Here is a 17,780-nt window from a genome sequence, read left to right on the forward strand (position 1 = left end):
GGTTATGGCCACTAAAAGATGAATTGTAAGTCAGAATTTACCTAATGTCATCATTAAAAAATCTGAGCATGATATTCTTGCATTCATATATACATATCTCATAATACATTGTATCAAAATCACAAATATTTCCACATTTAACTCTCTTCTTCCTGACATACAAAGGATATCATACAACACTCTGAGATTACTGAATTTAATCCTCCATATCCTGAGTCCTCTCTTCTTCAGTTTACCTTTCTAGGTATTTTCTTCAAACCCATCTACGCTTTCTAAACCATACCTCTTCACAGTAGCTACATGTTAGGTGAAAGTTACTAGCAGAAGTTGAAAACCACATGGTTTTTATGATGAAAAAACAGTAATAGCATTTCCCAAAGAGCATTCCATGAGAAGTTCATAAGTATGCTAAAAACAAAATGTGCCCAAAAGAAAGTCAGGTGGAAGATCTCCTATTAAGCAAAATTTAAGATGTTTCTTTACTAAAGAATGTTTCTTTACTAAAGAATGGATAATAGCCTTTTATACACTAAACTGAGTTCTGATCTCAATGGGATGTACAGAGAAGGCAATGTTAACAAATTCATTTCACCAAAAATCTTTCTGTTTTTCAATTAAGCCTCTCATTACATTTAGAAACCACTGTTCTCAAGGAACCGAACCCAGTTCTGTGATTGCTAAGGAAAAGAGGAGAGTTTTATGTGAGATTTTGATAACAGCCTTTTGGTAAAGAAGGGTATTTTGCACAAGGAGGGAAGACAGAGATGCTCTATGATTATATCAACACACTGATCATTCCAAGAGATCTCTATGTAATATCCGTTCAACAGAGGGAGCAATAAGTGATAGCGAAAGTAGGGCCAGGGCAGGTTGAGGCAAAATTTAAGGATTTATGTGCTTGCATGCCCCAGAAAGTGAATATCTCTTTATATTCTGTGTTCCTCACCTTACCTTGGGCCCTTCAGAAAAGATGGACTATCTCTCCTTATTCTTAGAGAAGAATTTTGTCTACCAAACCTCAGAACTCTATTTTATTACTATATTACAATATTCTGTAATAAATATTTTAAAAATTAATTACAGTTAAAGTATATTCTCTTTATATCTTTAAGAAATAGGTATCAAAATAAAGTGAGGTTCTCTCAACCCCACAGTTCTAGTATGTATGTACATACCCAAGAAAATTAAAAATATATGTTCACCCACAAACTTGTACATGAGTATCCATTACAGCACTATCCTTATTAGACAAAAAGTAGGAAAAAAAAATTGATATATAATTCACAAGATGTGGGGCATACGTGCATGCTAAGTCACTTCAGTCATGTTTGACTCTTTGTCACCCTATGGATAATAGCCCACTAAGCTCCTCTGTCCATGGAACTCTCCAGGCAAAAATACTGGAGTATGCTGCCATGCCTTCCTCCAGGAGATGTTCCCAACTGAGGGAAGGATCAAACCCATCTCTCTTATGTCTCCTGCATTGGCAGGTGGGTTCTTCACTGTTAGCACCAACTGGGAAGCCCACAAAATGTGGTCTATCCATACAATGGACTAATGTCTACCCCAAAAAGGAATGATGTTCTTATACATGCTACATGGACGAATCCTGAAAACCCAGGCTAAGAGAAAGGAGGCAGACAGAAACGACCACATACTGTATGACTCTCTATATATGAAATTTCCACAGTGAAAAAAAACCCATAGGAACAGAAAGTAGATTAGTGATTTCCAGGGGATAGTGAAAGGAGGAAATTGGGACTGATTCCTTACAGTTATGGGTTTCTTGTGGAGGTAACAGACATGCTTTATAATTAGATATAGAGATACTTGTAGAACATCATCAACATACTAAAACCCACTGAATTGTAGGCTTTAACATGCTGAAGTATATGATAGGTGAAATACTGTTCGATAATAAATTTTTTAAAGCTAAAATGAATGAGGGTCTGATCACTTTCTCTTTTGTAGCTAGAATTTATATTGTATCTATTATGTGCAGGGCACATCTTTTAAATGTTTAACTTCATTAACTTACTTAATCCTCAACACCATCCAATGAGACATATTTTAAAGATAAAAAATTAAAGGCACCAAGCAATTTAAAAATTTGCCCCAAATTCTGTAGCTAGCAAGGAACAGAGCTAAGCTTATAAAACCAGGCAGTTTCACTTCAAAGCTCATGTTGCACACAAATTACTAGCAGCAATGACCATTATATGTTGGGGTATATACTTTCAGGCACATACATGCATATGTATGTATATAGATAGATTAAAAAGTATTTGCATGGGACTATATATACTAGAGGTCAGCAAACTATAACCCATAGACCAAATCAGGCCCACCGTCTGTTTATACATAATCCATGAGCTAAGAATGGAAGACTGGATTTTAAACGGTTGAGAAAGAAGGAATGAAAAAACTAAGTATCATTTTCATTGACATACAAAAAGCATACAAAATTCAAATTTCAGTGTCCATCAAAGATTAATTGGGCATAGGTACATCATTTATTCATTTTTTGTCTGTGGTAGCTTCTATATTATGAAAGCAAAGTTGAGAAGTGGCAACAAAGACAGTGTGATCCCCACAATGCATTAAATATTCCTATCGGGCCATTTACAGAAAAATTTTACTGACCCTTGGATTATACCATACAAGGTACTCTAAAACTTTCTTAGGTCACTAAGCATTACATAATATTCAACCTCCTAGTCATTCAATTTCATTAAATGACTGCAAAATAAAAATGCACCTATAATTATTAAACCTCTTCCCTCCTGAGGAAATAAGTGTATCCTTTACCAAATACCTTTCAAAAAGTGGTTGGATTAGTTTATTTGCCTCCTAATGTGAAAATGACCTACACTTTGGTGGCCTAAGAACCTAGACTTTGGAAAGTTTCATCCCTATATCACCTGAATGCAGGCTCTTTTCACAGCTGCTCAGTAACCACCTGATATAGATGTTGGGTTCTGAGCTGTTTTGCGTGGCATGGTTAGGTCAACCTTGCCCAGATTATGTACAGGGACTCTCTTTCTTTTCAACAATCTTACCTTTTCCAGCTTGGGCTTATGATATAGAAACTTCTGTTCTTTAACAAGTACTTAGATAAGCGGAAGAGCAGCTACTGCCCTTCTGTTGTCCCTCTTTGTGGATACTGGGGACTGCCAGATCCCTCTGTATCCTGTGTTGAGATATTCATTTTCTTGATGTTCACAGCATAGAGCCTTCAGTTGTCTCTCTCTGGGAATTGCCTTCAGCTGAACAAGGCCACCTTGCCTAATGTACTGACTATTTTTCCAAGGGCAAATACACACAGTAACTGATCAAAGTGAGAACATAAAAGTCCATCCACCTTGACTTAAGGCAGGATAATTTTAAAAAGTCATCCCAGCTCCAGAACTCCCTGTAGAATCCACTAAGTTTCAGTTGAACTTATTCATTGTGAGACTTCTCCTGGTTAATTCTCTCTTATTGTACAAAGATGTTGTCCTGAGAACAATACTACACAAATTTTCTACAAGCAAAATTGTGTCTTAGAGTCTGTTTCTTGGGGAAACTGACTGAAAACACTTCTAACCCTTCCTAAAAGAAGAGAGATTCGATATTTGATATGATGCCTGAGTTTAGGAGAGGAAAATGAGTCCTGAAGGCTTCATCCCTTCCATCCTCTCTTTTTGGGGTCAGACCTCACATGAAGGGAGAGGCATGCTCCTTCTGCTACCTGTGTAAGGTAAGGCATGCCTCGGTTTATACTTATCTGTGGCAAACCTGACCAATCATTATCGCTTTTCACAGTAACAAGGCTCTAAATTGTGTGACAAGGAAGATGTCTACGGGACTCTTCTTTGAAGAGAATATTTCAGTAGGATGGGATCTACCAGAATCTAAATTTAAATGAAGATTCTGGGAAGCTCAATTGTAGTAGTAAGCCTAATTTAAGATCTCTAATTTGGCCTAAATTTGTACTGATGCAATGGCTCAGTGGGTTTGATCCCTGGGTCAGCAGATCCTCTGAAGGAGGAAATGGCAACCCACGGAAATATTCTTGCCTGGAAAATCTCATGGACAGAGGAGCCAGGCAAGCTACAATCCATGGGGTCACAAAGAGTCGGACACGACTGTGTGACTAAACACACACAGGTGATAATTATGCTATGATTTTACCTTTATCTTCTTGATTCCCTTGTCTTTGTTCAACTGGGTTAAACTTATGGATAGGAATGACTCATGATCATCATCCTAAACCCACAATGACAAAGAGGAGCACTACATATGTCCTATAGGTAAATCTTCATTCCTTAATATTAATCATTTACAGTCTAATATAACAGTTTTAATCAATAGTTTCATTCACCTACATAAAAAGGCAGATGCTACCCCAGCAATGCCTTAGTTTGGGGCAGATTTGGGGTCAAATATAGCTTGGGCATTTGAGATTTAGGAAGATGTTTTCAAATAGGAAAACCGAGCCATTTCCTTATTAGTAACTGAACTGGAGAAGATCCATCTTAGATTTAGTTTAAGAATTACAAGCAATTATATATATATATATATAAATTTTAATATATTATTATATAATATATAATAATAAAATGTGTTATTTATATATTTTATTTATTATAATATATAAATTAATATAGTATATATATTTATTATAATATAAATATATATAATATCTCTGGCAATATCTTATATAGTGGATACTCAATACATATTAATTCATAGCTCAGCATTAAGAACTATTATATAATATATCCACATGGGTTCTCTCTAGATTCTTTATAGAGAATGAAAATCTTCTCCTACTTCCTGAAGGTAGGAGGATGACTTTTCATTCCAAAGAGATTATTTCAAGCCAAAATTCTAAACAATGAGTCAGTGAATCAGGCTCACATCAAAATTAACAAGTACAAAAGTAGGTAATCAGTGACAGAAACAGAAAGCAAAGGCAATCACATCTACTTCTGGAAAGCTTATATCCCTGAAAAGTTCACATGTTAAATCTTATCCCTCAATGTAATGGTATTTAGAGGTGAGGCCCTCAGAAGGAGATTAAGTCATGAAGGTAGAGTCTTCATGAATGTGATTAATGTCCTTATAAATGAGAGTGCAGAGAACTCATTTGTCCCTTCCACCTCAAATGAGGACACATTGAAAAGAAAGTCTCTATGATTCAGGAAGTGGGCCCTCACCAGACACTGAATGTGTTGGCATCTTGGTCTTAGATTTCCCAGAGAACTAACTGTGAGAACTAAATATTTGTTGTTAACCACACCCAGTATATAGTATTCTGCTGAAGCAGCCCAAACTAAGAAAGAAGAGAATGTTCCTTTTGCTTCTAAAAGCATTACTAACCTTGGCCACACAGGTTCTGGGAAATTGAGAGCCTCCAGAGACTGGCTGCCAATGATGGTAGCTAACTCACTGGGACTCTCATTCTATCTGGCCCAAGGCATCGAATGACTCAAGAGTTCATACTACTAGTATGTGGCAAAGGATGGAGGCAAACCTGTGGTGGTTATCTGCATCACATTCTCTTCTTACATAGAGGAAGAACCAAGTTCTTGCCTGATAGTTTAGAAAAGCAGCTTGAACCCAAAGACTAAACAGGAAGCAGAGATTGGAGACATTAGGCAATGACCAACATCGAAAAGCTTAGTGGAGAACCAGTTAATCAAGATAAGGATGTTCTACTTAGGTTAGGATGAACATAAATGGAGGCTGAGCATTTGTTACTCTGTGGAGTTCTCTGCTGTGAATTGGCATTCAGATTTAAAATCCTGTACACTAAGAATATACTAAAGAGACAGGAATATCAGATCACCTTACCCGCCTCCTGAGAAACCTGTACGCAGGACAAGAAGTAATAGAAGCAGACATGGAACAATGAATTGGTTCAAAATTGGGAAAGGAATACATCAAGGCTATACATTATATGCAGAGTATATTATGCAGGGTATATTATGTGAAATGCCTGACTGGATAAATCACAGCTGGAATCAAGATTGCTGAGAGAAATATCAACAACCTCAGATGTGCAGATGATCCCATGCTAATGGCAGAAAGGAAAGAGGAGCTAAATAGTGTCTTGATGAATGTAAAAGAGAAGAGTGAAAAAGCTGGCTTAAAACTCAACATTCGAAAAACTATGATCTTGGCATCTGGTCCCATCACTTCATGGCAAATAGATGGGGAAACACCTATGGAAACAATGACAGATTGTTTTTCTTGGGCTCCAAAATCACTGTGGAGAGTGACTGCAGTGATGAAATTCAAAAACACTTGCTCCTTGTAAGAAAAGCTATGACAAATCTAGACAACATATCAAAAATCTAGGCAGAGACATCACTTTGCCAACAAAGGTCCATATATCAAAGTTATGGTTTTTCCAGTAGTCATGTACAGATTAGATGTGAGTGTTGAACCATAAAGAAGTGTGTGCTGTGCTAAGTCGCTTCAGTCTTGTCCTACTCTTTGTGATCCTATAGCCTGCCAAGCTCCTCTGTCCATGAAATTCTTTAGGCAAGAATACTGGAGTGTATTGCCATTTCCTCCTTCAGGGTATCTTCCCAATCCAGGGATCAAACCTGTCTTTTATGTCTCCAGCATTGGCAGGCAGGTTCTTTATGACTAGTGCTCCCTGGGAAGCCCAGACCATAAAGAAGACTGAGTGCCAAAGAATTGATCCTTTCAAATTGTTGTGCTGGAGAAGAATTTAGAGTCCCTTGGACTGCAAGGAGTTCAAGCCAGTCAATCCTAAAGAAAATCAACCCTGAATACTCATTGGAAGGACCGATGCTGAAGCTGAAGTTCTAACACTTTTGCCACCTGATGCAAAGAGCCAACCCATTGGAAAAGACTCTGATGATCTGAAAGATGCAGCACAAGAGGAGAAGGAGGCAGCAGAGATGGTTAAATAGTATCACTGACTCAATGGATATGAGTTTGAGCAAACTCTAGGAGATAGTAAAGGACAGGAAAGCTTGGTGTGCTGCAGTTCATGGAGTCACAAAGAGTTGGACATGACTGAGCAACTGAACAACACATGAAGAATAAGGAAGGACTGATGCTGAAGGTTCCAATATTTTGGCTACTTGGTGGGAAGAGCTGACACACTGGAAAAGACCCTATGATGTGAAGATCAAAGGCAAAAGGAGTAGGGGGTGGCAGATGATATGGTTAGCATAACTGACTCAATGGACAAGAATTTGAGGAAACTCAGAGAGGTAGTGGAGGACAGAGGAACTTACATGCTGCAGTCCATAGTGTCGCAAAGAGTCAGACATGACTCAGTGACTGAACACCACCACTAAGAGGAAAACTAAGGAACACTATGAAAAGACTGAGTTTTCTCATTTCCAGGGAAAATAAGGAAATAATTAAAACTTATAAAAAATTTAAAAGTGTGTTTCCTTAAACCTCTGGAAAGAAAGCCCTAATTTTTCACAAGGATTCTCAGAAAAGAACCTGGGATTAGAGGTGGTGGTGGCTATCTTTAGAATGTAGTTTCTGGGGATATAATCACTGACTTGATTTGTTTTTTAGCCTCTGATGTTTGTGATTTTTCTGAACTTGGAACAAATAACACTATTAATATAAGTAGTCTGTTCAAAAAACCAAGCTCAAGCATTTAACACCATGGTTTTCAGACCTAGTGAATTCCAGAGAGGAGCTGAATGTCCTTTGAAGAAATATTTCCCTTACTGTTATTTTTTCCCCAAATCTGTTAAATATAAATTTTGGAGTAGTGTCTTAAGTTTGATGCTTTAAAATAAGAGAGAGGGAGAAAGGAAAGAGGAGGAAGAGGAAGGAAAGAAGGGAAGGAAGGAGGGAAATAACAAAAGACAAATGAAGAGGAACGAAAGGGGTAGGAAGAGAAGAGAAATCCATTCCTTTAAAATTTATTTCCTAATTCTTTTCAAAGACCATGATTATATTCCATGAATTGCATTTCAGAAAGTAGTTTGGTTTATAAATCATAAATAAGATCTGACAAAAAGGGAGAAGGGAAAATTACTGAAACATACTAGATCTGAATTGTCAGGCATTACACATCACCCTTAGAGAGTATGGAGACATGGGCGATTTAACCAATGTGCTTAAATCTTTGTAAACATAAGATACCAGAGATTCCAATTCAAATACACAGATTACTAGCTTAAGAAATGGGAGAAAAGCTCTGAGACCTCTCTCAGGTAGTCACACCAGTTTCTGCAGGAATGCAGGAATTCTTGCAAAACGGTGAATTGAAAACCATATGGACAAAGCTTAACTTTCCTTGTAAGAGAAAAAAAAAATACTTCATAATGTTTAAAACACCCTCCATTCTCAGTGATTCGTTTCAGGCATTTTTCTTCGTTCTATAGAAAGGAGGAAATCGCCGGGCTCACCTGCATCAAAGCCCACACTAGGCACTAAGTCCACGGTTCCGTGAAAGGCTCCGGCCCACGCTGAGGTAGCGGTGGTGACTGTCGTTGGATCTGTCTTTGTGATGTCACACGGGGGCGCGGCAATCCTGGCCGCACGTACGGAGGGCATCAGCAGGGGCCCATAAGGTGGATCCAGGGCGGAGCCCGCAGGAGGGTGGTGGTGATGGTGGTGGTGGTGGTGGTGGTGGCGGTGATGCACGTGCGGGGGGTGGTGCCGCATGTACACGTCGTGGACGTGCCCGTAGGACGGGCTCACCTGAGATGCCAGCGGGTAGTGCCAGGACTCCGACACTGGAGGTGGAGGGGCAGAGCCAGTCTGATGCAGCCCGTGTCCCGGCCAGGGGCTGGGGTCGGCGGCCGTAAAGTTGCCCGGGGGTGCAGTGACCTGGAAGTCAGGATGAACGCCCCCCAGACAGGGTGCGGGTGGGGGCTGGTAAGAGCTGGTCCAAAAGGAAGTCGGGAAACTAGTCCGCTGGCTTGAGAGAGCTGAGCTGTCTGAGAAGACAGAAAAATAACATTATTTACATAAGATTCAGTTCTGGGATAGACTTGCCTCTACTTGTCCAGTATTCTCAAGCAAGCTAATGAGTATGCACTCTTTTTCTCCCCACACGGAGGTGAATGATATATCAGGTAATGATACCAGACACAGGTTTCTCCCCAAGCCAATGCGCAGGGGCCCAGATGATGAGTGAGTCCCTAGTGTTGCTGGCTTAGTTTAGGCGGTCACTGTCTAGGCTGAGGTGGACGAGTCTAGGACTGGAAAACTTCGCTTTCTCCTGGGTGTCTTAATGCAGTTAGGTCTGAGCAGAGGTCACGGGTACATACGTCACAGGTTAAAAAAAAAGGTTATGCCATGGACATGATTCAGGTAGATTGCAAATGATGTTTACCAACTTCTTTTAAAGGCAAATACAATTTTCACTCAAACTAACCATTTTAATGCCAAAACAAAGGGAAGTAAGATCATACTTAAGGATACTTGCCAGCACTCACTTTACATCAAGAAAGATGTATTCCCATTTAGTTTTTCTGTAGAGGTCTGGGAGTTTCTAGACTGAAAATAATAATAGTTTACATTTAATGTCAGTGACCCAGTACTGGATACAAGGCCAGGAGCTTTTCATGGGTTGATCTCATTGGGTCCACACTCCAAACTTATGAGGTAGTTACTATTATTATCCGCATTTTAGAGATGTAGAAGCTGAGGCAAGGAATGGCTGTCACTCATCACAACTGTGCCTGCCACAAGTCAGCACACTTGTAACTATAACCTGAACACCTAGAATTTGGTGAAAATTCTGTGGAAATCATGAGTGGAGGAGATTCAGGTGGGTTATGGATTGGAGGAGATATTGAGAAGGGGGGAATGATATCAAAAAAATAGCACTTGGAGATAAATAAGCAAGAGAGAGAACAATTCCAAGCTTTGCTTCAATTTATCCACTCAAAGTTCATGACATATTTATAGATGTCCTACTATGTGTGAAACATTGGGTGACTAGGGATGATTGGACAGATGCCATCTTCAGTCACATCTGGAAGGGAACAGAGAAATATATAGACATGAGCAATGTAACTTAGATTGTGCTCTCAGGAGGGGAAATACACAGACAGGGCATTGAAACTGGCTTAGAAAGTAACAGCACAAAAGGGTCAGGAGGGCTAGCCATAAGAAGAGTTAGGGAAGAGTGTTTTAGGCTAATGAAAAAGTGTGTGGAGAAAGGCCAGAATACACATACTTGCACAAAGCAGCATTTGAGGAATCAAAAAAGGACTCAGTGGGCAGATGGTGGCAAACATACTACGGTCCAAGAAGGACCCAGATGGGTATGGCCTTACAGTTCAGTTCAGTTCAGTTGCTCAGTCGTGTCCGACTCTTTGTGACCCCAGGGACTGCAGCATGCCAGGCCTCCCTGTCCATCACCAACTCCTGGAGTTTACTCAAACTCATGTCCATTGAGCTGGTGATGCCATCCAGCCATCTCATTCTCTGTCCTTCTCTTCTTCTGCCTTCAATCTTTCCCAGCATCAGGGTCTTTTCAAATGAGTCAGTTCTTTGCATCAGATGGCCAAAGTTTTGGAGCTTCAGCTTCAGCATCAGTCCTTCCAATGAACAATCAACACTGATTTCCTTTAGGGTGGACGGGTTGGATCTTCTTGCAGTCTAAGGGACTCGCAAGAGTCTTCTCCAACACCATAGTTCAAAAGCATCAATTCTTCAGTGCTCAGCTTCCTTTATAGTCCAATTCTCAAATGCATACATGACTACTGGAAAAACCATAGCTTTGACTAGATGGACCTTTGTTGGCAAAGTAATGTCTCTGCTTTTTAATATACTGCCTAGGTTGGCTTTTCATAGCCTTACAAGCCATGCACTAAATATGGGTACTATCCTGAGGAGGTCCAGTGAGCTTAAAAAGAGTTTTGTTTTTACTTTTTAAATTAATTTTTATGGAGTATAGTTCCTAGGAAGGGTTATGGTAAGATCTGTGTTTAGAGAAATAGCTACTCCAGCCGTAGCCTGTTGCGTCCAGCACAGGTAACTGAGCAAGCCCTGGCCTGGGAGTCTGGAGAGCCCAGGTCGAGAGCTGGTATCCAGCAATCATCCTCTCTTATTGTAGGACCCAAAGTGATCTGTTGCCTTGTTTGTGGCTTAGTGTCTTCCAATCAAATATAAGGCATTTGAGCTCATTTAATTCCAAATATCTTCTGGCCCCATGCTTCTAACCATTCTGTGACATGTCCTATGGATTATTTCTATCTATAAAGATAAGGTTGTTAGTACATTAGTTATGCATGTACAGTACAACAGCATTTTTATACTGGGCTCCACATAAAAGAACCTTGCTAGATATCTCCATGAAATGAAGGATATCCCAAGAAGTACTGTGAAATAAGTTTATATGAAAAAGTTTATGTGAAATAAAAGTTTCTGAAGTAAGAACGTGGACATGTCAGACATGTCCACATTCTTCATAAACTTTCAGGACATAGTTTTTTTTTCTTTTAACCTCAGGGAAATTTTAAGTAACTTGACTCAACTTCCATATATGTACTTTGATGAACATAGTTAGGATATCACTGGGTTGTTTCAAGTATTTTCTTTCTTTAGCTTCACTAAAGGCTAAGTCACTACACTGTAAGCTCTTCCTCTCTCTCCCCGTCAGCCTCACCACAGAGCTATCATCCACCCCATCCACAGATAGACAACTTTTCAGTGTCTCAATTCAAGTCTCCCCCCAGCCCCTGCCCAGAATCTCCTTGGATCTCAAATCCTTGAGGAAACATAAATGATGATGATCTTGTAGAGGCAAAGGATGAAAAGCAAACTATTCTTCAAAGCTTCCAGCAAACCTGGCAAAGTTTTACTTGGATGACTTAGTTTTATCACAATCACAATCTATTAGAAAATAGCACTTAGAGTCAAGCCTACTGGCATTGGGCAAATGTGATCTATTTAGGCATTGTCCTCCTCTGACATATGAAACCTGGGTGCCAATGACAAGAAGGAAAATTGTGTAAGGTGTAGGAAGAAAATTCAATTTCAAGAATATTTCTATCATACTCACAGTGAAAGCAGTCAACATTTAAAGTTCAAAACTCATAGAAATATTCTACAAATGTCCATCATATATCCTCTTCCTGGGTGGCACTGGTAGTAAAGAACCTGCCTGCCAATGCAAGAGACACAAGCGACATGGGTTCAATCCCTGGGTCAGGAAGATCCCCTGGAGGAGGGCATGGCAACCCACTCTGGGTATTCTTGCCTGGAGAATCCCATGGATAGAGGAGCCTGGCAGGCTACAGTCTATGGGGTCGCAAACAGTCGGAAATGACTGAAGTGACTTAGCACTGCCATCATGTAACGCAAATTGAATTTTCTTCCTACACCTTACACAATTTTCCTTCTTGTCATTGGCACCCAAGTTTCATATGTCAGAGGAGGACAATGCCTAAATAGATCACATTTGGCAAAACTAATACAATTATGTAATGTTTAAAAATAAAATAAAATTAAAAAAAAAAAAAAAACTCATGAAAGAGCTTGTAGAGGCTTCTTATATTACATAGTGCAGCTTTGCCGCCACCGACCTGCTCCTTTGCTCTCAGAGATCCAATCTTTGGTACCAAACGCTTCATTCTGCTCATAAGTTTTATCTCTTGTGGGACCAGAATCCCATAATAACAGCTGAACTCAACCCACAGGTGTGTGCCAGAGATAGAGTTCTCCTTATTAATATCTCCCGTTAAAATGTCAAAAGTACAGAGAGTATATGCCATTTTCCTGGATGCTTTCCTTTTGTTTCTTTCATTCATGTCCATGGACCTAATATATGGTACAGATGTTTACACATTTTGGATATGCATGAAGAAATATAAATAATGAAAAAATTCCTTACAAAAATATTATCCTATTTATTACATATTGTATTGTGATTAGTGAACATGTTATCATTGAAAGTAGAAGTCTGTTCTAAAAAACACACCCCATAAAGGCTGAACAAAGCTTTAGAATGTGCCAGGGAAAAATCAAATTAGAAGCAACTTTAGTACTTTGCCAGTCAGTGTGTCTCCTGAGATTAACATAAAGTTTGCAGAGATCAATGCAGTGTTTTGAAAAAATAATGTTGCATTCTACAAATAAATGAAAAGATATTGAATTGAAAATATGTTTATAGGCAAGTCTACATTTCAAAATCACTATCTGGTATCTTGATTGTTTAAAAAGAAATTCTTGATACAAAGAAACAGATGATATTCTTTGTTTCATGCCTGGGAATCAGTATGCTTATTTCATATGTATGTAAATTTTTTTCATTACATGACTCTTTGCTTACAAGTATTTAATCACAGCCACATTTTTTGGATGAAAAAGCTTATGAAAAACTGCACACAGTATTTCCACGCAATATTACTTTTCAGCAATTCAGAACTATGTGATATTAACACTCTATGGTGACTTTGGGCTCAATGACAGTATTTGGATGACGTTCACACTGAGTCTAACGCGTACAAAATGTCTAGATATACTTTGGTTCAGTTTGCATTTGGGATTAGAAAATACACCAAACATACATACCCTATTTCTAAACAACAAAAAGGAAAAAAAATAAATTGTCTAATAAACCTACCCAATGCATACCCAGTAATCTCACTGGTGTGATTTTTAACAGAAATATGTCTGAGAGACATAAAAGAGCTTAACATGGTACTTTTCAATTTCACAGTAGCTGGGATATGTTTTACATTAACATTCAGTTTCTCTGAAAAAAATCTAAAGGTAAATATTTTATGCAAGAGAAAATTAAACAATTTAAAAAAATATTTTATTAATTTTGGGAAAAAAAGAAAGTAAAAGTATTAGCCCTTCAGTCATGTCCAACTCTTTGTGACCCCATGGACTGGGGACCGCCAGACTCCTCTGTCCATAGAATTCTCCATGCAAGATTACTGGAGTGAACAGCCATTCCCTTCTCCAGGGGATCTACACAACCGAGGGATCGAACCCAGGTCTCTGGCATTGCAGACAGATTCTTTATTGTCTGAGCTACCAAAAATGAAGACTATATTAAAATGAAAAATGGGTTTCTAAGATCTTAAAAGGTCAGGAAGCAACAGTTAGAACTGGACATGGAACAACAGACTGGTTCCAAATAGGAAAAGGAGTATGTCAAGGCTGTATATTGTCACCCTGCTTATTTAACTTATATGCAGAGTACATCATGAGAAATGCTGGGCTGGAGGAAGCAGAAGCTGGAATGAAGATTGCCAGGAGAAATATCAATAACCTCAGATATGCAGATGACACCACCCTTATGGCAGCAAGTGAAGAGCAACTAAAAAGCCTTTTGACGAAAGTGAAAGAGGAGAGTGAAAAAGTTGGCTTACAGCTCAACATTCAGAAAACTAAGATCATTGCATCTGGTCCCATCACTTCATGGCAAATAGATGGGGAAACAGTGGAAACAGTGTCAGACTTTATTTTTCTGGGCTCCAAAATCACTGCAGATGGTGACTGCAGCCATGAAATTAAAAGACGCTTACTCCTTGGAAGGAAAGTTATGACCAACCTAGATAGCATATTCAAAAGCAGAGACATTACTTTGCCAACAAAGGTCCGTCTAGTCAAGACTATGGTTTTTCCAGTGGTCATGTATGGATGTGAGAGTTGGACTGTGAAGAAAGCTGAGCACTGAAGAATTGATGCTTTTGAACTGTAGTGTTGGAGAAGACTCTTGAGAGTCCCTTGGACTGCAAGGAGATCCAACCAGTCCATCCTAAAGGAGATCAGTCCTGGGTGTTCATTGGAAGGACTGATGTTGAAGCTGAAACTCCAATACTTTGATCACCTGATGCAAAGAGTTGACTCATTGGAAAAGACTCTGATGCTGGGAGGGATTGGGGGCAGGAGGAGAAGGGGATGACAGAGGACGAGATGGCTGGATGGCATCACCAATTTGATGGACATGAGTTTGAGTAAACTTGGGGAGTTGGTGATGGACAGGGAGGCCTGGCATGCTGTGATTCGTGGGGTCACAAAGACTTGGACACTACTGAGCGACTGAACTGAACTGAAGATCTTAAAAATTTCCAGAAAACATATGCTTGGAATTAATACTGACTGAAAACATCCATGCTAAAAGATAATATTTACCTTTTTAATTAACCTTAGTGAAAAGCAATGTTTCTCCATTCTCAGTCTACAATTTTCTTCCTCTTGTTCTACTTTCTATAAAAATAAATTTTGTGGTCAGAGGTGAACTGATATGTGTTCCAGTGTTACCTGTCACTCAGTAATTAAGCATTACTATTATGTACAAAGATTGAACTCCACTTATTTTGTTCTAGAGTTGCTTAAAATAGTCCTTGTGACTCTAAAATGAGAATTTCATGGGGTGCTATCAGATGCCCATAATCCCTGAAGGCAAGTAACTGAGATAAACCAGGCCTCAATTTTCTCCAAAGTGTTTATTTTAAACTTCCCCACAGTAATCACTTCCAATGGCCTCCTGGAGAGGCTGCTCAACTCTCTCCTTCCCTGTGTCAGCTGACCCAAGAGGCAGGCCCTCCTTCCCCTTCTTTATTTTTGCTCTCTGAGTTTAGTGCTCATTTTGAGAGATCTTTCTTATGAGAACGTTGCTCCAAGAAGATACTGTGTAGATCAATTATGCAGAATATATTTACTTTGCAATCATAAAAAGAAAAAATAATATCAAGTTTACCATTCAGCATAGTTTTTAAGTCAGTGATCTATTTGGCTATGTCTTGACTTAACTACTCCCTTTTCCTACACACACAAACACACACATACACACTTTCTGTAATAAAACTTAAGCACTGAAATCAGGGAATAGATATATTTGAAGTTGATGTTTCTATTTGGATGGGATGAGACAATCAGATTCATTAGGTTTTCTTAACTGAGAAGCCCTATATAATCCATTAGAAGATATAGTGGGAGAAGAGGTAGTTCATGTGATGTTGTGCCTAATAAAGGACAAATATTTCCTTTGGAAAGGACAGGAAAAGTCACAAAACATCTAGAGAGGACTTTCCTAAGTCCATCAAGATACAAGCTCAAAGTATGACCACGATTCCATCATTAGCTGACACTCTATCACTTGCCTGAAGATTTACTGTGGAAATATATTCGGCAATCAAACACAATTCAATTTTAAATTCCTTTGAAGCACTACAGCACTTGTGTAGCACTGTAAAAAAAAAAAAAACCCTCATGCCATAAATTAGACCCTTTAATTTAATACAGCTGGTCAACAGCTCCTCATAAAGTATTACTGCCATGGCCATCAAAATTGTCAATAGCCTTCCGTATCTAGTATGTTCAAGACACTGTGCTTTTTGTCAGGAATACAAACTTCCAGAAAACAATGTTTCTGAATAAAGATAGAAGGTTGGTTTTCTGTGTGCCAAATGAGTGAAAACTTCCTTAAGAGAGAAAAGTCATCTGACCTTCAGTTAATGCCTTGCATCAAGCCCTATGCTAAATTATTCATATATATCATCAAAAAATCTTTACAACAACAATAGGAGATGAGTAATAATAAATACATATTATAGTTGAAGCTACTCTCAGAGATACTTTGAGCATCGAGGATAACATTGCCACCAAGCAATAATAAGGTCCAATTTTGAACCCCAAACAAACATAATCCAACCAAAGACAGCATTATGCAAACTGGTGTTGCTTTGGCAGTTAATGTTTGAAGCAACTCTCTTCACCAGATATGGGAATCCCTATTACATTTTTCTATAACATAGTCACCAAATTCTTAATTTTATGTTGGAAATTTCCTATGAATCTTATTCAACTTATGTACACTTAACTAAAAACACCAATTCACAACTATGACAAAGTTTTATTTATAATTGGATAGTAAGTAATACATTTGAAATCACAACTTCATGGAGAAACACAACAATCCCTTAATTCAAGTCCCTTATTTTATAAATAAAACTGTACCCAAAGATTTCTTACAACTTATTACTATAAATTCTCTATTAAGGACTTTTTTGTTTTCTTATCCTGGGTACATAGTATGAATTTGGTTCATTTAATTTAATCACTTGATCATTCAATTTATATTCCATATTTTTCATATAGAAGTGCATTATCCTGAGTATTGGGGAAATGATGTGAGATAACTAAACAGGACACGTATAGTCTTAGCTGAAGAGGGAGAGATGAAGATTGAAAAGCATGCTATGCTTGCCTGTGCTATTCTGATAAACTAACTTACAAAGCTCTAAAAATTCTGGTCTCTACCTACACCTTTTCCTTTCATTCCACTTACACCAGCATTTTGACTTCTCATTGAACATTCAAGTTCAGTCCTTCCTCAGATCCTTTGCACTGTCTTCAGTAATCTTCCTCTAGATATCTGTGTGATGAGAAGCACTCTTATTTACTTTGGGTATGTACTGAAATAAAAATCTTAGACCATCTATTGTCACCCTAAATAAAACAAGGTAAAACAATACCTTGCATCTCAATATATTGATATATTACTGTCTGTCTCTTCTACTAGAAAGCTTCATGAGTGTACAAGCTTAGACTCTCCTGTCCACTGATATATTCCCACTACCTAGAACATAGCAGGACCTTAATAAATATCTGCTGCATAAGTCAATGTCAATGAATGAAACAGGAGACAGATTTGTAGGCCAAATTCAAGATAATGCCAAGAAAATTCTAATAATACTAAAACACTACCATTATCCACCCTTTCGATGCTAAAATTTGACATCTTTCTGAAGGTCCTCTCCATTAAGTCAGGCAGATTATGGGAAAACAATGAATTGTAGCATTGTTACATTTAT

The 17,780-nt window shown here is 38.5% G+C and overlaps 1 protein-coding gene across 4 annotated transcripts in view; it reads right to left on the minus strand.

Moving 5' to 3' along the window:
• VGLL3 (vestigial like family member 3) overlaps nt 1–17,780 on the minus strand; it is a 54,158-nt gene that overhangs the window by 21,773 nt on the left and 14,605 nt on the right. For all 4 annotated transcript variants that reach the window (XM_005895591.2, XM_070367852.1, XM_070367866.1 and 1 more), the window contains exon 3: nt 8,400–8,933. In XM_005895591.2, coding sequence (XP_005895653.2) covers nt 8,400–8,933 — 534 coding nt within the window. The remainder of the gene's footprint in view (nt 1–8,399; nt 8,934–17,780) is intronic.

This window comes from Bos mutus, chromosome 1 (assembly GCF_027580195.1).
Source record: "Bos mutus isolate GX-2022 chromosome 1, NWIPB_WYAK_1.1, whole genome shotgun sequence".
NCBI classification, from domain to species: domain Eukaryota; kingdom Metazoa; phylum Chordata; class Mammalia; order Artiodactyla; family Bovidae; genus Bos; species Bos mutus.